The sequence below is a fragment of the Convolutriloba macropyga genome, chromosome 7 (assembly GCF_964194025.1).
Source record: "Convolutriloba macropyga chromosome 7, txConMacr16.3, whole genome shotgun sequence".
Lineage (NCBI taxonomy): Eukaryota > Metazoa > Xenacoelomorpha > Acoela > Convolutidae > Convolutriloba > Convolutriloba macropyga.
The window spans coordinates 56,932,448-56,954,313 of record NC_134474.1 but is presented as its reverse complement, the minus strand read 5'-3'; the positions used below and the strand labels follow the sequence as shown (position 1 = coordinate 56,954,313).

Genomic DNA, 21,866 nt, shown 5'->3' with positions numbered 1-21,866 from the left:
GGCACTGTGCTTGAATTTCTTACAGCTGCATCAAAAGATACGCAAATATAGGCAATGAAAATATATCCAGATAATGATGCTCAGTATTTATTAAGAAAATATGAAAATCTTGATATGACGTCTCCTTGGCTTCATAAATTAGGTCTTGGTTACAGATATCCGAGCTGCTATTGAAGCTGATCAAAAGAGGCAAGCTTTGAAAGCAAAAGAGGAAGCTACACCAGCTAAATCAAAATCTACTCTTCCCGATGGGCAATCCAGAAGTGGTGGAAAACGTATTCCGAGTGATAAGCCATCAGTTTCGCCCTCCAAACCTCCCACTCTCAATGTGTCACAACTAACTCCTGGTGTATCAAATAGCCGACAGTCCCTATCACCGATTTCAGCCGAGTTAGCTCCCGTAACAGTCACAGGGGGAGGCATGTTACCAACTAGTGTCACTTTGACATACGAGGAGTCAAAAGACGTCTCCAATACTCCAATGCTAACACCTAAGAAGGTTGCGATTTTGAAGCAAAATCTTCTGAAGAAAGTCGACTCTAGTGAAACACCGGGCGAGAGCTCAACGGGAACTATTTCGAGGAAACTCAGACTAGGAATTGACGCAGGCGTCGGTTCAGCTCCCACTGGCGACAGAGAGAAGTCGCCGCCTCTGAAAGAATCGTACGTTCCTGAAGTTACAGACGTTGTATCCAAATCGAGTGCGCCAATTGTGCCTGCCTCGACAACTGCTTTAGCCTCTGCTGCAGTTGTTGAGAAGACGACAACCTATAAGAAAACACAGAAAGATGCCCAGAGTAGTTCAGCGGCACCCTTGGTCAAAACATTGCCCATACCACCCCCGAATGCTAAAGCAGCCAGTGCTATTGACCATGAAACAGAAACAGGCAAAGTTGTCGAAGTTAAAAGTGGATTCGTCATTAAGATGGACAAGTCTAAAGTCCTTCCTGTCTTTCAGTTTCCGGCGATTCCTCCACTGAAGCAGAAAATTCCTAAAAAGAAGGAAGCACCACCCAAAATGCAGATCAAATTGGGAACCCTGCTCACTGAAAAGCAGAAAATCAAGCTCTCGGCTCAGATTCAACAAGAGCAGGAGCAAATTCAGGGCAGGTCTGTTCCTCAGGTCAAAAGTGAAGCTTCGGAGGAGAGCAGCGAAGTAAGTTCTCAGTTTTCTCAAGAAGAAGAAACGACATCCGAACAGTTTGACGACTCCTCGACTGTTGATTCGACTCATGATATGAGCGAAAGGCTGCCTGAAATCCCAGGTCAAATGAGTGATTTGTCAACTGAGAAGCAATATGGAGAACCAATCTTCATCAAAGTTGAAAATGAGAATCAATCTGAAGCCACTTCATATGCATGGAGTGAACAAACTGCATTTTCAAATCAGCTGAGCCCTGAAAATATTACAGCAGAAAATTCTCATCCAGCTCAAGTTGTCCCCAAAGACGAGCCACCAGAGCCAGTATCAAATGAGCAATTTCGTCCGACAGTTATATCAGTAAAATCGTGTACAGCAACCGATGATACTGAGTTTTTATCAAATAATGATGTCGAACCATTTCAAGAGGACGAGCATCAGTTACCGAATGCGTATGCAGATACCAACTTTCGAGAATTTGAACTCCCTAGAACTTTTGCGGAACCGTCGGGTTCTGTGAACGATTTGGAAGATTTGAGGACTCCCATGATACCCGACACACCAGATCTGAGCACTCCTCGTGAAAAGTTTGTGGCCATGTTCAACGCACAGCTTTTGCCCAAAATCAAAGAAGAAAGTTTAGCTTCTATGGGACGTAATTTCACATCTGATGAGAGCAGGCTGCCGTTTCTCAACGATGAAATTCCCAACACTGATTATGATGAAGGAGTTCCCGAGACGCCTCCAGAGTTGAAGGAGTCAGTAGTACCAGGTAAAAATCAGGAAAAGTTTTGCATCCAATGTTTGTAACTTTTTGAGGTTTTTTCGACTAACTTTGAACTGCATGCATCTTGTTATCCTTCCATGCATCATTTACCTTAAGTTTATTATTTTTATTCAATAAATTGAATTATAATAATTTATAATAATAAAGTATTCTTATCTGTAGATCTCACGTTCGATTACGTCCATCTCTCTTTTTTATATTGCTTCTATTTTGACTCTGCTTTTCCAAAAAAACTACTGTTGTCCACTCTCGTTGAATTACAGTTTAAGGGCATACGGCGCTAGTTATCATCAGAAATCTCGAGAAATGATCTTTGTGGCTGGCCATATTATCAGCTAGCAATGCATTCGGTGCCAAACTTTTCCGGCAACTTACTAGTCTCTTAGTCTGCGATTCATCGAGACTGTTGTCACTGCCTCTCAGTCACCCAACCCCTCCACCACTCCCGCCGTCCACCCTCCTCCAACTAGTGATTTGAACCCCCAAACTCACCCCCACGTCCAAAACGCTCTCCCACTCGTCCGGCACCCTTTCCCCGGCTTGACCCTCTGAGACCCCCACTCTTCTCATCCCATCCATCATCCACGTCCTAATGCTAGCATTTCTAATCTTCAGCTGGATACTAACGAAGCCAGCCACTCGCTGGTTGTATGAGAGCAATTAGTTCGAGGTTAGTTGGTTACTTTTTTGGGGTAGCAAAGCATTTAACTTTTTTTTAGTACTTTTTAATTGCTCTCAAACGAAGTTTGAAGCGATCGTATTAGTCTTATTGATCTTTTTATGCGACTTTCTGCTTGACCGATTTTTTGTCTGACACATTTGACTTTTCGTCTTCAAAAATGAGATAAACGGGTAGAGCCCAGCGGGCATGAAGAGCTTTCATCTCCCTAGTCTCCAAGTACGTGATTCATGGAAACTGTTTTGGAGACGTATGTTTATGGTCTGAAAGATAGCTTCTTAGAGGTTGACCCCCCCCCCCGCACATCAGCCCCCCCCCCCTCCACTTCACCCTCAATCCCCACCTCTGTCATCGTTCAGGCCGTAAAGGCCCCGTGGAGCCAATGACCCCTCCCGCCGTTCCCCCTCCCCCACTGTTGCCACCATCAACCCCTGGTGCACCCCCCCCCCTCACTGCGCTCACCTCACGCCCCTTCAATTAAGCTAAAGCTAGCCTCACTAAACCGTGACTATTTACCGACGAAGCCAACCGCTCGCTGGTCGTTTGAGAGCAAATCGCCCGATGTTAGTCGGTTCTGTTTTACAACGTTCTGCATAAGATGACGTCTTGCTGTAGAATGTATCTTTCAAGGGTATTGTTTAATAGCCGCAAAGAGATAGCAGAGGTTGTTATTGGCCGCCTCTTGGTTTTTTCCATTTTCTTGGTTTTCCTTCAAGAGTTTTTTTTACAACCATGAGGTCACTATCACTTCGAAGCAGCTTTTGTTCATCCGTTTATGCAATTACAACTGAATTTCGTGCGTGACGCTATTTTTCACTCCTAACGGAGAGTGTTTTTTGTTCATTCGCTTAGTCACACGTGACTTTGGTCACACGTGACTAACCTCACTATCAGAAATGACCTCCTCAGACTGAAATTGACTTTTCTTTAATTCAAAGAGATAAGGTAACGTGATTGCTTGTCACTCGAATCAGCAGTGATTTAAATAGATTCTTAATCAAAATATAACATGCCAATATTTAATAAATAGAAGTTTTTTGGGGGATGTTTCGATTTCAACTTTTTGAGGCTGCAGATATACAAAGCTCTCGCGGCTTTTTTTGTCAATATCCCAGCTATGTTTGTCTTGTTAGTAATTACACAAAAGAATTTCCCAGCGTATTGGGCATATAACAAAAAAAGTGCAATTGGGGGAGGCATAAAAAACACTTGGCGCCGAAACAGACTGGATCCAAAAAATGTACCAGTCTCCTACCCCACCTTACCCAATGTACCCCCCAGCTACCATCAACCTCCACACATACCACCTACCTACCGTCAATACTTGTCTATCTCCCTACCTACCCTAAATCTATCAACCTACCCACCCATACCCCTAAACGACAACCATCCCCTCCAACCCACCCCAAAACTAGTAAACTATCTCTACAGCTTTTAAACGCTTTCGAAAGTTATTAGTTTATTAATTTTGAGTTTTTGTTATTTCCTTATTTGGTTGATAGTGGTGATTTTGGTAAACTTAGGTAAGAGTTTATATAGCACGACTCGGCTACTCTTTTCCGGTGTTCTGCGTGTTTTTTTAAGCTAAAACAAGCTTCCAGGACCTAAACCTTGAAGCATTGTTTACGAACATTGACATATGTTTTGGAGCGTTGACTTCTGTTTACAAACTTTGACCTTTAACAGTATCTTAGTTAATTGTATATAGTAATTAGGTGATGCTGGTAGATTTCCCGGTCCCAAGATTGCTTTGAGAATTTTTTCCCATTGCAGTTTCTCCGTATACAAATAATGGATATCACCCAGACCTCCATCCCCTAACCGTAACCATACCCTAAGCATCTACCTACAACTGCGGCTTACCTACCCCCCTCCCCCACCCCCACAAACCTCCGCTCCGCCACCTGCCTACCTCGCCCCACTAACCTACCTCTCCCCCACATACTTATCACCAGACATAACTACCCCCTCTAACAACCCCTACCTACCTATCTAACAACCCCTACCTACCTATCTAACAACCCCTACCTATCTAACAACACCTACCTATCTAACAACCACGACATATCTAACAACCCCTACCTACCTACTCCCCCTAACTACATAAACTAAAGACCGTCATCGTTTTTAAAATACCTATTGTTTTCTGTGAGTCGTTTTCGGGCTATGTTTCTCTTAGATGAAGCTGGTTTTTTTTTATTATTTGATTGTTTACTTTTGTTGTCGAGCATTCACTTTTCAGAATGTTGATTTTCGAACTTTGGACTTCAACGGGACCTTATTTCTGTTTTTTTTTCTACGTGATTCTTTTGATTTCACTTCTTTGAGAGACTGACGCTTGAGTTCTTGATTTTCGCTCGACTTAAATTGCTCTTACTCAGAATTCAACTGTGATATTAAAACAAAAAATGTCTGTGAGAAACGCTACAATAGAGCACTGACAGCCGAGAGGTAAATTGTCAAATCTGTTACCCCGGATGTCGGGGGTACAAACCCTACCTTCGACAGATTTTTTTGCACTTATAAAAAAATTATCTAGGCTACAGCCCCCTCCGATTGAAATTGCCCCATGCCCTGTTTTCCGAGAGCAATTTGTCCGACATCAGTCGGTTTGTGTTTTCTCCTTGATCAATATTTTTGCATGTCTTACCTTTTAAAAATCAGTCAAGTTGAAAGCGATTTTTCCGTCCTCAGATTATTTTTTAAAATTTTAAAGTTCATTGACGATATTTTGTGTCGTCGTTTTCAGATGCGCAAAAATGTTGTTGGTCGATCAAGGAATATGTTTTTGCATTTTTTATGCGATATTCAATTTTTGATCCTTTTATGTTTTTTGTGCCTTCTCTCCAGGTTATTAAATGTCTTTTTGAATGATTAGGGTTAATGATTTTATTCTTCGAGCGAATGTAACTAGATTTCAATGAATTAAACGCCATGTATCAGGAAAATCGAGAGAATTTATTCGTGGTTTTATTAGAGAAATAAGAGTTGGTTTTTTTTTCGTTTGTTTTTACATATAATTTTATTTTAATTAGAAATTGTAGTTTAATTTTTCACTGGTGTTTGACGACGCTGAGCACCACTTAATTTCACAAAGAATTACACGAAGGTTTAGAAAATTTGTTTTATTTGTTTGATGAATTGGACACCACCTTTGAGAGATTGTACACCACTTTTCTTCGAGAAATAGTTGCTCATATTTGAGTTTTTACAAGCATTTCGACAGTTACAAAATATTTATATCGTATGTGTATTATAAATTGGTGCAGCTCTGTAATGCAGCTTATTTTGTGTAGGTAGATCGTTTTAATTTTGTGTTATTGTTTTTTAAAAGCTTTCTAACTTTTGTACCTCTGTTTTGCAAAGAATGCTTGGTAACATTTTCCCTTCTGTCCTTTTTGGACCAGTTTCGGTCAAAGTTCTTGTCAAGTCTTTGTTTAATTATGAAAGTGTCTTTTGGCTGTGAGTCTGATTGACATGTCTTTGAATTTCAAAATTCTTGAACTGAATTTCAGTAGTTGTCTGTTTTTTCAAAATTAAAATGGTTCATTTCAGCGCACGTGGTGAAAAGAGTCGCTCCTGAAGAGAGACCAACTGGTTCGGTAATTGACCTACTGGAGCCTACGGCTGCTGATCCGGCTCGACCCTTGACATCTAATGAAATTACACAACCTACTGACATGACCCTCACTAACAATTTGCCAGATGTTAGTCGACAGTCGCAGCCAGATATGACGTCATCAATACCGTTTGCGGACGTAGTGGACATTGGAGAAGAGACTGACGCTGAGAGTGACGATGAAAAACCCTCTTCACCCAAGTAATTAACGTGATAATATGTAGAAACAGGGAGATGTTTTTATAGCTGCGAAGCTAAGCTGAGCGGAGCTATGTTGCGGTGCTCTTGGTTTTTTTGGATATAATGCGTTTGGGTGACTTTGAAAAATATGTTTTCCTATTGGAAATTTTTCGTGTTTTTTAGCCTGTTTTTTCTTGCAGAAAATAAAAAATGTAAGTGTTCAATCAATTGTCACCCAAGCACTTCAATTTATTTGATTTTCAAAAACAAAACAATAGTTGATAATGTATGTCTTGGATTTTGGTCTTTAAACTTAATATATCAGTTCCTAACTATAACCTACTTAATTTTACTTTGCGGTGATGTCGAATCTAATCCAGGGCCCAATTTACATAATTTACAAACATTCGAAAGCTACGATAAACATAAGGCAAATGCAAACTTGCATCCATGTTTTGTATACACAAATATTAGAAGCGTTAACTACAAACACGAAGAGATTTCGGATTTTTTGCAGCAGCAGAACAGACAAACATGCTTCATTGTTACTGAAACATGGATAAACGATAATCAGAAGATACCCTTAAACTTTTTAAGCAACAATCACCACTTTGTCCATCAAAGTAGATCAAAATTGACGCAGTTAACGAGAGGTGGTGGAGTAGGGATATGGGTACCAAATACGTTCAAACATAAAATACGGAATGATCTCAACTCTATTAACAGAAGTTTTTTTGAATCACTATGGCTTGAAATACAAGCACCGTTTAAGGAAAAACTTCTAGTTAACGTTTCTTATTGTTCCAATAAAAACTTGGGCGAATTTTTTCTAGAAGAGTTGACATCAGAAATTTCAGGCGCATATTCAATAACTGATAATGTAATACTATTCGGAGACTATAACATCAATTTTTTCAATCAAAGAGAAAAAGAGTTATTGACAGAATTTGCTTCCAACAATGGGCTTGAGATAGTAAATAAAAATACTCCAACCTGGACAAATGGAAATCAGGAAACATTAATTGATCACTGTTTAACAACAAAACATCAAATTTTTGATACAACTGTTATCGAGCAATTATTTGGAAGTGATCACTTTACACAAGTTTTCTTTTCGTCACTGGACATTGATTATGAAAACAACAAAACGCAATTTTTTTACCGGGATACTAGCAAATTTACTAGAGCTAATCTTAACAAAAAAATTGCATCCGCGGATTGGAGTTTCATGTATCAACAAAACAATGCAAACTCAACTTTTGAAAGATTTTCAATTATGTTTGAAAATATTCTGAATAGTATAGCTCCCATCAAAATAGGAGAGCCATCATCAAAATCAACAAAAAAGAAATGGTTATCCAGAAAAATTCTGAATCTAATCAACGAAAAGCACAGGCTTTTCAATATTTGGAAGACAACAGCAGACGTTGACACATATAACTCATACAAAAGAATAAGAAACCATACAAACAGACTACTTAGAAGAGCGAGCCACAATTATTCACAGAAATTGTTCGAAAGTCTTCCCGATTCAAAACAACAGTGGAAATTCATTAAAACAAAAATAAAACACGAGGATAAAAACGGCGAAATTTCTAGAATTCGGTTCAACCAAGATATCTTAAAAGACAAAAAAGAAATCGCTGACACAATTAATATTTGTTTTTCTAAATTAGGTTTATACGAAGGCGAGACAGAAAAGATTGAGCTACCGGACTTTGCTTTTGACAAAACTGAGTTTTCCTTCAGACATATAACGAGAAAAGAACTGTTTACTGTAATTGATCAATTACCACAAAACAAAGCAGCGGGTCCTGGATTACTCACTACATGGTCCTTCAAGTGTAGCAAAATGTCTATTGGAACACATCTACAGTTTGCAATAAACGAATGTATTTCAAAAAACATTTTTCCTGACATACTTAAAAAAGCATATGTAACTCCAATTTACAAAAAAGGGGATCCACTGGAAGCAGGAAACTACAGACCAATTTCAGTTACACCGATTCTTGCGAAGATTTTTGAAAGACTTTTGCTCCAACAAATGTTAGAACATGTTGAAAAGTATGAAATAATCAATAAAAATCAGTTTGGGTTTCTGAAAAGAAAATCTTCGAATGACACAGTAATATCGTTGACAGAATCAGTGAATAGTTTGTTAGAAGAAAACGAAACCGTTGTTAGTATATTCTTGGATTTAGCCAAAGCTTTTAACTCAATATCTCACAAAATTTTTCTCGAAAAAATTACTAAATATGGATTTAGTACGGAATCAATTGCAATGCTAGAATCGTTTTTGTCTAACAGAAAACAATGCGTAAAGAACGGCATAGAATATTCGAACTGGGTGACAATAAATCACGGAGTACCTCAAGGAACAGTTCTCGGACCTTTAATTTTTTTAATATATATCAACGACTTCCCAGAAAAAATGAAAAAAAGAGAGGACGTTTTACAGTTTGCAGATGACACATGCATTATTTGTCATTCCAAATCCGATGAAAATCTCTTATGCGAAATTAACAGTGTATTTGAAAGTACTGACAGTTATATGAGGCAAAATATGCTAACTTTAAACAGAGATAAAACAGAAATTGTGGTTTTTCAAAAAATGGTGAATCAAAAATTGAACAATTTCATTATAATGGAATTTTCATAGAGCCAAAAACAAGTTGTCGTTATCTAGGTATAATGATTGATAACAATCTAAATTTTGACATTCAGCGGAACAAAACATTAACAAAAATGGCAAATGCTATTAGGTCAATTTACTTAGTAAGACATTTTCTACCACTAAAAGCAAGAATCGTTCTTTTTAAATCACTTGTTTTGTCCCATCTCAATTTCAGTGCAATTTTTTTTCAATCGTTGTCGGTTATGTCACTTCAAAGAGTTAATAAACAAATAAATTGGGGAATAAAGGTTTGCCACCTGCGCAAAAAGTTTGACTGTGCAAGAGATCTATTACTGAAAGACAAAATTTTACCAGCAGAGCTTTTCATTAAAAAAGTTTGTCTTCTTAAATTTTTTGACCTCCTCTCACAATATAAACAGAGTAGTCGAGAAACCAAAAACTCCTCTTTCAGGATTCTTGAAAAGTACGAATTGACCAAAAACTGCAGAACTGTCCAGTTTTTTCCAAAGAATAAGTGCCAATCCAAATGGAGTGACAGGTCACTGATCAGAAATTTTTCTAGGAAATGGAATAATTTGCCAATTGAAATCCGAAAAGAGAAAACTAAAAACAAATTTAAGGAAAAACTAAGCAGCGAAATGGTCAAACTGCATGAACGTGTTCCAATAGATAGACAAGTAAGAGGCTTTATGAACTATTCATATATTTACGAGGCGATTTTGAAAATGTAAATATTTAACCAAACGTTCTTGTTGTGGTTATAACTTTAAATTTACATTTTTGAAGATTAAAAAAAAATTGTTTTGGGGCGCTGTCTTTTATGAAGTGATTTTTGAAGCGGGAAATTAAACGCGTGAAAAAATTTGGAGTGTTTTTGGGGCTGAACAAAAGTTAAGAGCGGAGCGAAAAGAGAGGGGTTTTTGTTCATACCGCTGTTTTTGAGAGAGCGAGAATTTGATGTGTGAAAAATTTTCTCTAAGCGAGCGAAATTTTTTTGTTCACGTGCGGCTTTTAAAAGCAGTTTTTTTTGCAAATTTTGATGGTTATGAGGTTTGATTATGATATTGTATTATTTTTAGGCTTGTTTTGATAGGAATTGATTTTTTCAAGTAGTTAAATCTGAGTTAAATGCTAATTTGGAGGGTTTCGATCAGTTTTGCTGATTTTTAGACAAAATTTAATGATTTTGTGCCTGTTTTTTTGTATTAATGCTTTAAGTGGGATTTGAATAGAAGCTTGTTACTTAAGAAATATTCAGCTACCAATTTACTAAAGTTTTATTGGTGTAAATCATTCTTTTCTTCGGAAAATTGGCAGAAAAATTGAGAAATTTTAAACCATTTTTTTTTATTTTTTTGCAGTTTTTCTTTTTTCTTAGTCTTAGACAAGTTTCTTAGCCTATTATGACTTGCCCATTGTTTTGCGAGCTTTCTATTGCCCTAATTGGGAAGGAATTTTACTCTGCTTTATGTTTCCTTGTACTATTAAAAAAAACTCATTAAGTTTTTCTAGTTTTTTTATTCAATTTTTTTGAATGCCGTTTCTATTCTTCCTTAAATTTTTTATGGCGTTTGTGGAGGTTCAGGGTTCACAATACTTGTTCTAGTTGTGTGGTTTCAGGAATTCTTCTGGCTATATTTTCAAAGATCTGTTTACACATTTCCATGATTTTTGAAGTCAAATTGGAGTAGTGATTTTGATCACGCCGAAGCAGGAAGTGAAGCGAAAGAGCGAGTGGTTTTGCGGCGTGAAATTTTTTCGCTCTAAATTTATAGTAGAGTGAGACAACGGTGTTTGAACAAAATTTCGCTTCTCGCTAGTGGTTTTCTGTTCACCTGCGGCAATTTCACTTTGATTTTTACAGTTTTTTCGATTTTTTGGATCGGTTTCCCCAATACATTCTTGTTCCGTTCTTGGTCTAGTTTTGTGTTTAGTCGATCAAAATTGTTTGAATTGCACGTCACGACTTGTCCGACTATGATTTTTTGTTTCGTCGTCTGACGCTCTTTTTCGTTTCGTTCACACAGCAAAGCTGAAGTCAAATTTTCTGATTGACATCTTCCTCTCACTAACGGGATTTCCGCGCGTGACGTCATTTCTCATTCTCTCTAGCAGAGGTTGTAAGTTCATTTGCGTAACTAGATTTCGATCATAAGTGACTTTTATCACTCAGTAAAATGACTTTTGGACTTTATTATTTTATCGCAGATTGTTTTTTACATAGCTTTTTGAGCGGCGTCGAGTTTTTCAATTTATATCTGTTTCTATCTCTATTATACGGCACGCAAGTCTATTCTTTCGCAGCTATTCCGGCAATCTGCCGGCTAAATTTGAGATTTGATTTTCACTGAATCATTTCGCATTGTTTCAATTATCGACTAGTTCTTTGAAAAAAAACAATCAAATGCAATACGACTAAAATATTTTTTGTTTTTAAAACGAAATTGTATTAAAAATAGGCAATAAATTTTAATAGCCGCACAGCGATAGCTGGGGCTATTATTGGCCTTCTCTTGGGTTTTAGTCAAAGAATTTGAAATTTATTGGGGCGATGTCTTTTTTAAGATCTGTTCACACATTTTCATGATTTTTGAAGTGAAATTGGAGTACTGATTTTGGTCACGCGGAAACAGGAAGTGCAGCGAAAAGGCTAGTGGTTTTGTGGCGTGAAATTTCGTCGCTCTAATTTTAAAGTAGAGTGAGAAAACGGTGTTTGAACAAAAATTCGCTTTCTCGCTAGTGGTTTTTTGTTCTCATGCGGCAATTTCACTTCAATTTTTACTGTTTTTTATTTTTGGATCGGATTTTTTTTCTAAATGGTTTCTCAATCCTTTCATAGTTAATTCTAGGCCTAGATTTTTAATTGAACCATATATATATTTCTCGCCACTGGTTTTATGTTCACATGTGGCTTTTCTACATTGATTCTGTTTTTTTTTTGTTCTTTTTGTCTGATTTTTTTCCAGAAATTGTTTTGCCAGTTCACTCATAGTCCGTTCTAGGTTTAGTTTTTTGTTAAGTCAGTTGTACGTCAGGACTTGTCCTGCTATGTTTTTGTTATTTCGTCAAGATTTTTGTTACGACCATATGACATCACAGCCACTTTTTGTTTATTCGTTCATGCAATTTCGTTCATGCACTTTTTGTTCTTTCGTTCATGCAAAACGCACGCAAAACTGAATTGCGTGCGTGACGTCATTTTTCACTTTTATTGGAGCGAGTTGTTTTTGTTCATTCGCGTGATTAAATTTTTGGTCACGCGTGACTTACCTCACTCTCAAAAATGACTTCCTCACTCTAAAAATGACTTTTTAAAAATTTGATTTAAAGAGATATGGTCAAGTGGGTGTATGTCACTCTAATTGAAGGTTATTTAAGAGCAGCTAATAGAAGCACCATTAAGTTATACAGATTCATAATCAAAATGTAACCTTTCACCATTTAATGAAAAATTTATTTTGGTCTTTTTTTACTTTTGAGATTGCAGATCTACGAAGCTATTGCGGCTATTTTCTGGCAATCTGCCAGCTACGTTTTATTTGGCAATTCTCTATCAAATCGCAGAATTATGCATGTGCGTGAAGATTTCGAAACTGTTCTAAATCTCAGAATGGAATTTTAATCTCACATAAAGTTTAAAAAAACTAAAGTTTTATTTGACTCGCGCTCTCTGTGAAAAAAAAGTCAATCAATAATCTCATGTTTGCTCAATCTAGTGTTTTCTATTTTTATAATTGTTCGCTTTTTAGTTTGGACGTGCTGCCTACTCTTAAACATACGAGTGAATTAGACGCCTTGACATCTACGGACAGCAACATACAGCCACCTGCTTTGGAACATAACATCCCACCACCCAATACCACCATTTCTGCTCCCAATATCATCACTATAGAGTCCGATGGTGAAATCGAGATCCCACCATCTCCCAATCTGATACCTTTGACCCCGTCAACGTCAAACGAGATTCCGAGATCTCCAAACTTGGATGCAGATTTGAACTCCGGGCCGAACTCAGTTGGGCCAAACAGTCCGCAATCGTCTGCAGATTTCAACCCAGTTGTTGCTACGTCATCGTATGCCACTAACACCACTGCACCCAATGTTCCTTTCCAGTTGATGTCCCAGAACTTGAGAGCGGCAACTGACGTTTCAGGACCTCCATTTCATAGCGAAACAATCCAAACTCCGCCAAGCCCAAATTTAATTGATGAAACCGAGTCCAGGACGGCCAGTAGTTATCATGAGGCTGCTGAGATTGATACTGCACGGCTTGATTCAGTTTTAGATTTGGGAATAGGTGGGCCTCAGCTCAACGATGATGTCAGTGTTTCCTCATACGATTCTAATCGAAAAACAACCGACGTTTTTGTAAGTATATCGGATCTGAGCTCGATACTTTGGGAATGGAGAAGTTACTTCCGATAGTTGAAGTTGTTTAATTGTCTTGTTTTAATTACAGCCCAGTCTTCATAGGTCATTGAAGAATTCTAATTTGTGCCTCGAATTGGTAATTAGCGACCGAATTTACTAAAAAGCTAATTTTGTACCGTCATGTGACCTATATTTGCCGATAATTGTACACATTTTTCATAACAACATACACTTTTCATGGTGAGGGACAATATATCAAAAACGCTAAAATTGGGCCATTAGATCGAAAATGGAACTGTTCTGATTGACTGAAAGTAGGCGCTATTTGCAAGCTTACCTGAGAATAATTCATTGGGCCATGCCTGACGAGCCGTGGTCATGCCACAGCAGTAGATGGGATTTGATATGAATCTATCAAAACGACATGTTATTATCGAAAATTATCGCGATATCTTTATACGGATAGCATTGGTGTGATCTTAAATCTGTGCCGATTTTTACTCTTCGATCTACTGCATGTCTTTCGATCTAGTGTGCTAGCACTATTTACCATACCATTGTGTACAGTTGTATTCGAAGTGGCTCAAGTTAATAGAATGCTTTATTTTTAGGCGGAGAAGGAGAAATCTGGAAAGAAAAGGAAACATTCATCAGAGCACAAGTCTAAGAAGAAACACAAGAAGGCCAAAAGGGTATGTTACATTTACTCTTTTCGCAAAGCTATTAAAATAAAACTGTAGATACAGAACGAAAGGTGAACATTTTTACGACTCGAAGAGGAGTATTGAAATTCTACTGGTTTTTACGACTCGAAGAGGAGTATTGATATTCTACAGGTTTTTTTTTAGCAGAAAGCAAGTTTGTTCATGACTTGAATTTTCACTTCTTTCTATTCGAGCTTTTACCTCCGTTTTTGATTGTTGACTTCTGTTATCGAACATTGGACTTTAACAATAGCTTAGTTTGTAATGTATAGCAATTGGTAACAGTCTGTAATACCCCCCCCCCCCCCCGAAAAAACTACCCCCCACCCCCCAAAAAAAACTACCCCCCCCCCAAAAAAAAACTACCCCCCCCCACCCACGTACCTAACCCCCTAACGTACCTACCCCCCACCCAACTACCTACACACCCCCAACACCACCTACCTGCCCCACCTACCCAACCCCCCCCCCCCCCCCACCCCAGCACCTACCTACACCCTTGAACTGAAAAAAATTTTAACGCTATTTATGTTATATTGGTCTACTATTTTTGTTATTTCTAGTGTTTTCTAGTTAATCTGATTTTGTCCAAGTTAGGGTAGTGATTATTTTGCACGACGATTCGAGTCGTTTCCGGTATTCTACCGGCTATGTTTTTTTTAGCAGGAAGCAAGTTAGTTCACGACTTGATTTTTGACTTTTTTCTGTTCGAGCATTTACCTCCGTTTTTGATTGTTGACTTTTTTATTCGAACTTTGGACTTTAACAGTAGCTTCGTTTGTAATAAATAGTAATTAGGAACTGCTGGTAATGTTCAAGGTGAAGAGGTCATTTCGAGATTTTTGTTCCTTTATAAGTCACCCCTAATTATCTCAACTACACCGCACAAACCCCCCCCCCACCACTTATCTGCCCCCCCCAACACCTACCCACCCAACTTACCTCCCACCTACCCCTACCCCCTCCCTTCATCTAGCTACCCCCCGCCCCAACATTCCCCATCCCCCCACCTACCCCTACCCCCCAAGCTACCCCCTCCCTTCACCTAACTAACCCCACCTACCCCCCCCCCCAACTACCCCAGCACTTCCCCACCTCCCAGATCCTGCCCGCCCACCCCAACTAGCTTACCCCGCACCTAAGAAATTGGCTTTTTTAAAACATTTCAATGTGGTTTGTTGGGCTACTTTTGTTTTTTTTTTCTTGTCTATTTTGATGTTCTGATTTTGGTAGGGTTAGGTTAGAGATTATAATGCACGACGATTCGAGTCGTTTCCGGTATTCTACTGGCCATGTTTATGTTATTTAGATTCTACAGATTTTTTTAAGCTGAAGTCGTGACTGGAACTTTTGACTTTTGTTTACAAGCATTGACTTCTATTTTCGAACATTAGACTTTAATAGTAGCTTAGTTTGTAATGTATAGTAATTAGGAATTGCTCATAATATTCAAAGCGAAGAGTTCATTTTGCGATTTTTGATCCTATATAAGTCCCTACTTGTCTTAACTGCAGAACCACCAACTATCTCCCCTCCCGCCTCCACCTACATACCTGCCCCCCACCACCTACCTGCCCCGACCTACCTACCCCCACCACCTCCCCCAGCACCTACCCACTCCCCTAAACTGAAAAATTTTGTCTGCTTTTTCTAAAATACGTTCTGATGTTTCTCGATTCTGATGTCTACCATTCTGATGGTTCATATGTTCTCGTGTTGATGCTCTCGTTTAATGCATGACACTTCGAGTCGTTTCCGGTATTCTACCGGCTGTTTTTTGCAACTTTTTTGCTTGACCGTTTTGCGTTTTTCTTCCAGGATAATCTTTGACTTCTCAAGTGATTTTTTCTAGCACTTCTTCTTGATTTGTGATTTGCTCTCACTCCGAAATAATGTTTGTTGTTCAGACCAAACCGATTGTTAGAGAATCGCTGATGAGGCTCTGATAGCTGATGGTCAATACCTCCGTCGAGGTGACGGAAACCGATTCAGGAGGTCGGGGTTGCCGAATCCTACCTTCGGCTGATGTTTTCGCACCCATAAAGAAAAATTTATCTAGGCTACAGCTCCCTGAATTAAATGCGCCGCGAGAGCAATTTTTCCGCCGTTCGTCAAGAGCAATTTTTCCGATGTTTGTCAGGAGCAATTTTTCCGACGTTAGTTGATTTATGTATCTATATATTAAACAATCGCATTTCAGTCGTTTTCAATGCTCTTTATTGTAAAAATGAAGTTACGGTTCCAGCCAGGGTTGGGGTAATTTCTGTCTGAAAACGACATGAGATAGTGCTGGAGGTAGAATTTGTTCTAGGAACTAGCGGAGGTGGAAGAATTGGACGAGGAGAGTTTGATGGGCGATGAAGATGATGGGATGGTGCCTGTTCTACCAAAACTCATTCTCAAGTTTGGAGGAAAGAGCGTGTAAGTTGAGGTCGAAACCGTTATAAATATTAGTTCTTAATTTTAAAAAAGAATATGGATGGAATTTCGTTTATTTGACAAATATTAACTTTGTTACGGACAGTTACAAGATCCCTCGGTTACATCTAAACATCTAATTTACCTCAATTCCATCTGTTAAACGTTACCTAATATTAGTATGTTCTATCTCTGGTCTGTCTTATAAGTTTCTCAATAGATTCAGTTAGTGCTATCAATATTTGTTTCAGGACCATAGGCAATGAGTGTGGGGAAACTAGCAGAAACTCTGAACCAGTCAAAGTTCCTGAAATCAAGTCAGAACCTTTGCCTTCACCAGAGAGACCCAAAACTCCCACTGTCTTGGAATCGGCGCCAGCGTCTACTAAAAAACCACAATCAGCTAAGAAACAGAAAGAAGAACAGAGTATGCGTGATTTACTAGCCAAAGCAGAAATGATGCATCAGGCGACGTCCAGTTCGGTTCAGAGTCTAAGTATCAAGGCGCCTCTGCCAGTGGCTGCTTCTGGCGATCTGCAGTCTCCGATTACACCAGTTGGAATCAGAGATTGCGATTTTACTAACACGGTGTGTATGATACCCACTTTTTAAATTGAACGGTTACTAAACAGCGCTTAATTAAAAAGCCATTCAAATTGATGCGACTTACTTGTACGAAAGATATAGAAGGTAGAAAGAAAACGTCAGAGGTAGAATGTACGTCAGAAAACACTTAGCGAGTGTTGAAACTAACGTCACGAGCCAGGCAATTAAGATACGCGAAAAATAGAAATTCCAGATGATCGCTGATTTTTTTCTACTGCTTTTTGCACTGAAGTAATTTCTTGTAAAATATGATCATCGCTTTAGAGTAAGCTTCTGTTTAACGTTGAACTGACTCAAGTCCTGTGATGATATCAATTACGCGTTTTGAGAAAATTTGCCTTAAAATGGACTAAATAAATGTTTTCATTTGTACCATAGAGATCTAAGCCGGATATCAACCTTGGGGATACAGAAGATTGTTGTACATACGCGGTGACACTCGAACTTTCTGGGTTGTTAATGATTTAAATTCAAGTCAGCTTCGTTACATGAAAATGCGATAGTTGTACAGCACTGAGATCATTTCAGAGTCCGAACCTCCCGCCTCTAGTGGGAACAGCCCCTGAGTACCACCCTCCTGCTGAATCCTATAACATAGTAACCTCAGCATCCAGCACCTCTTCAGCATCTGACTTCGCCAGACCTGCGTCTAGTGCCTTTGGTGAAATAGGAGGAAGTGACGGAGTACCAGGATCTGACGTCATTGGGGATGTGGGATCTGCTGACCAGCAAGTGTGGATCTGTCCCGCGTGTGGATTGCCGGACACCGCCTTCGACAGTCCAATGATTGGGTGTGACTTGTGTGATGGATGGTACCACTGGTGAGATTTTGTTTTTGTCTGTTGTGCTCTGTCCGATTCTCTCTGCGGCGAGTTTTGGCCGCTGAAGCTTAGAACATATGTCGACCATTGGCTACTATAGGGAGACAGTTAGATATAAAGCAATGCTTTGTTATTTACAGCTCAATGAATTTCCGACTTGAAATAATAAAAATGCAAAAAACCGACCTCTAAACCGTTTAAATTGAGTTGATCTTTGCTCATTTTGGTTATTAAGGGGCTTTTTGATTAATTTTAACGTTTTTATAACTGCTATTGTGATTGAAAGGTGTTTTATTTAGTTTTTTGTCAAAATTTATCTTTTCTAAGTTCAAGTTGGATTGAGTGTCAAGAATTATTATTTCTTCTGGTTTTTGGGACAGATTATTCCGATTGGGTAGTTTTGGGTAACAAAAAGATAAATCGCAAAAAGTGAGAAAAACTTAAGCGGACTTGAGAGCAATTCCTAGTTTTCTTCAAATTTTTTTCATTTCTTTCCTTTTGTTTCAGTAAATGGACGCTATTTTGAATTTTCTGTTGTTGACGTCAACTAGTTTTATATCTGTCATGTTTAGTTGCGGAGTGCTTAATTTCTGATGACAACTTTGTAGCAGACTTGACTGGGTTTACAGTTCTTCTCTAGCTGTCTTTTGTGTTCTACAAGCTTGGCATGTCTTCTCTTTGTTATTTTCCTCCCCTCATCCTAATCAACCGCGTATACCGCCTCAACGTCATTCTAGCCCCCTTCCCTCCCTTGTCAATTTCCCCACCCTGCATCCCCCTCCTCTACACCCCACGTACTCAATTGAACTCAGATTATTCTCCCTAAAACGAGGCAGGCTACAGAAGAAGCCAACCAATCGTCAGTCGTTTAAGAGCAATTTGCGCAGCGTCAGTGGGCTATATATTTTTTAATAGCCGCCGTCAGCCTCTCAACGGGTATTATTTAGGTTTACAGTATTATTTATTGTCACAAAAAATTATAGAAATTTTGTTTTTTGCCACTTTTTTAATATCTCTGGTGTCTTATCACCTTGTATCATTAATGACAGTATCATTGGTTGCCATGAGGTATAAATTAACCTAATTAAGTTTTTGAAATTGTGCCTCTTTATTTTTTTTAAAGTTCTGAGAGTATTTGTTGTCCTATCGTTTAATCTCATTAGGATTAGGTTTTTTATGTAGCTAATTTGAATTATTTCATCCGATTTAATTGTTTTTGTTTCAAAGCTAATTCTGTTTATAACTTCGACTTTCATCCTTTTCAAGAAATTGTATCGAATTTTTGAGGTTTTACGTGTTTTTATTGCTCAATTTGTTGTCTTATTTTTTAGCCATCTGAATGAAAATTCTCATCGGTTGAAAGAACTGCTAAGGATGCGTTAATTAATTGAATTAAGTGTTTCATTTTTAGCTGTTTTTTCTTTGCCTTATACTCTTTTCGTTTTCTAACAATTTTACTCAATTTTTGGGTTTTATTATTGTTTGTTATACCTATTACTGTTTTAGCACCTAATCTCTTTAATGATAGATTCCATTGGTTGTTAAAGAATAATAGGTGAATCTAACTAGCCGATTGAGTTAACAGAAATCTATCGTTTTTAAGATTTTGTCTCCTGATTTGCGAACAATAAAAGATTTTTGTGTTTCTGTTGTGGTCTTTTCACTAAGTCTAATAAGGAACAGTTAATTTTTATTGACCTTCTAATGCGGCATATTTGCAGTCATTTTTGGCTCCAAGCTAAAGCTAAGGTTGTTTTCACTGAGATAACATTTGTATTTGAAAGTTTTATTTGAATTTGCGAATCTTGCCTTCATTTTTAGTTGTTGTCCATTCTTCAGAAAGAACTGCTGAAAAATGTTTCTTGACTTTTAAACTTTTATGATGTGCCTTGTTTAATGGATTTGGTTTGAGTGCTTCTTACTTTGGCGCCGGTTATTTCAAAGCTTGTTTTTGGCCAGTTTTCATTTTTTGTCTCTTTTTTGCTTTGTTTTCATTGATTCCCACAAGGCTGTTGGATTATGTGCTCATTCTAAGGACGCTATTGTTTGTGCTTGCTTGTTATTTGTAGGGATTTTTAAAGCATTTAATCCTGGAAAAAGAATGTTTCTAATTGGTTTGGTTTTTTTGTTAATTTTTGCGCATATACCATCAGGTCTCAGATTGATCTCGCTTTAAAATGTTAATTGTGGGATAATTAACTAAAGCAATTCTTAGGAATGTAATTCAGGACGTGTCCTGCTATGTTTTTTTAATTCACTTTACCTTCTGATCACGGTTATTGTTTTACATGAGTCATGTTTTTTATACCCAGGTTTGACTCGTGACTGACCTCACTCACTGTTTCAACCAAATGGAATTTAAATTCTTTCACGCATTGAATCACGCAATTTAGTGAAAACGGTCAATGTCGAAAGAACGAAATCAAAAGAAACGGATAAAGCCAAGTCATTGAGTCATAGTGCATTAGGTTATCAAAGTCCATTAGAGCGACTGCTAGCTGACATTAGTATTCAGCTGAATAAATTTCAGTTTAGAAGCTGAATTAAGTTCAGTTTTAGAATCTAACTGAAACTGCACACCAAACTAGAACACTTTTTGACACTTGAAGAAGTCAGTTTCTATCTCTAATTTTTCTTTTTCTATCTCAATCCCGATGTTCATAAGCGCGTCAACGGAGGGTATTTTCTGGAAATTTTGCTCCATTCTCGGAAGAAACTGTACGTTTTTAGGGTTTAAGTTGGATTGCTTGTGTAATATAGTGATTCCACATGAAATTTTGTTTTTTTTAATTGCCGCGTCAGCAATTCCAGAAGGCTATTATAGCGCTCCTGATTTTTTACAATTCAAAGAGTTTGAATTGTATTGGGAAGCTGTCTTTTTTTTAAGATCTGTTCACACATTTTCATGATTTTTGAAGTCAAATTGGAGTAGTGATTTTGGTCACGCCGAAACAGGAAATGGAGCGTAAAAGCGAGTGGTTTTGCGGCGTGAAATTTTTTCACTCTAAATTTAAAGTAGAGTGAGAAAACGGTGTTTGAACAAACATTCACTTTCTCGCTAGTGGTTTTTTGTTCACATGCGGCAATTTCACTTTGATTTTACTGTTTTTTCGATTTTTTGGATCGGATTTTTTTTTCTAAATGGTTTTTCCAATTCATTCATAGTCAATGAAAATTCTTTGATTTGTTCGTCAGGACTTGTCCTGCTATGTTTTTTACTTCGTCTAACAGATTTTTGTTTCGTCTTACCCTGACTTCTTGGAATTGACTTTTTCAATGACTTACATCACTCAAAAAATGACTTCTGAACTCATTTAATGAACTTTAAGTTTACTAGTTTAAGATTAATTGTGTGCATTTAAGTAGTGCGAAACGTATATGCCCTAATTTTTGAGTATTAGAGTCTTTTGTTTTTGATTTCGAATAGTAATTTTGAAAAAAAAGCTCCATTAGGGCTTTTTCCTTATAGAGCGTATGTAAAAATGACTGTCCGAATCTTAATAAAAAGTCTAGTGGTCTATGAAAGGACTTTTGCTCAATATGTCTATCTTCTTTCTTTCGTTGTTTCAATTCATGGTAGGCCACAAGCGTCTATCGCGGCTGTTTTCCGGCAATCTGCTGGCTATGTTTTTTGAAAAAAAAAACAATGGTTTCTGAATATGTTGGTTCGTCTTGTTGTTTCCATGGCTCTAGAAACTTAACTGCTGTGCACACCGTGGCGTACTACACATTAAAAATTTGAAATTAATTTTAATGTCACGTTTTTAATAGCCGCGAAGCGATAGCGGCTATTATTGGGGACGTCGTGGTTTTCTTTTAGTTCGTCGTCTCCATCGATGATTCTTACGACCTGACTTCTTGGAATTGACTTTTTCAATGATTTCAGTGACTTCTAGTGCTTTGCA

General features: G+C 37.9%; 1 protein-coding gene across 2 annotated transcripts in view; it reads left to right on the top strand.

Moving 5' to 3' along the window:
* Nucleotides 1-21,866, top strand: part of LOC142343182 (uncharacterized) — a 118,389-nt gene that overhangs the window by 10,924 nt on the left and 85,599 nt on the right. The window contains exons 3-9 of one of the 2 annotated variants that reach the window (XM_075394887.1): nucleotides 156-1,913; nucleotides 6,163-6,427; nucleotides 12,791-13,409; nucleotides 14,024-14,104; nucleotides 16,428-16,537; nucleotides 16,786-17,122; nucleotides 17,669-17,961. In XM_075394887.1, the coding sequence (XP_075251002.1) occupies nucleotides 156-1,913; nucleotides 6,163-6,427; nucleotides 12,791-13,409; nucleotides 14,024-14,104; nucleotides 16,428-16,537; nucleotides 16,786-17,122; nucleotides 17,669-17,961 (3,463 nt within the window). The remainder of the gene's footprint in view (nucleotides 1-155; nucleotides 1,914-6,162; nucleotides 6,428-12,790; nucleotides 13,410-14,023; nucleotides 14,105-16,427; nucleotides 16,538-16,785; nucleotides 17,123-17,668; nucleotides 17,962-21,866) is intronic. The other variant, XM_075394886.1, reaches the window with a different exon arrangement.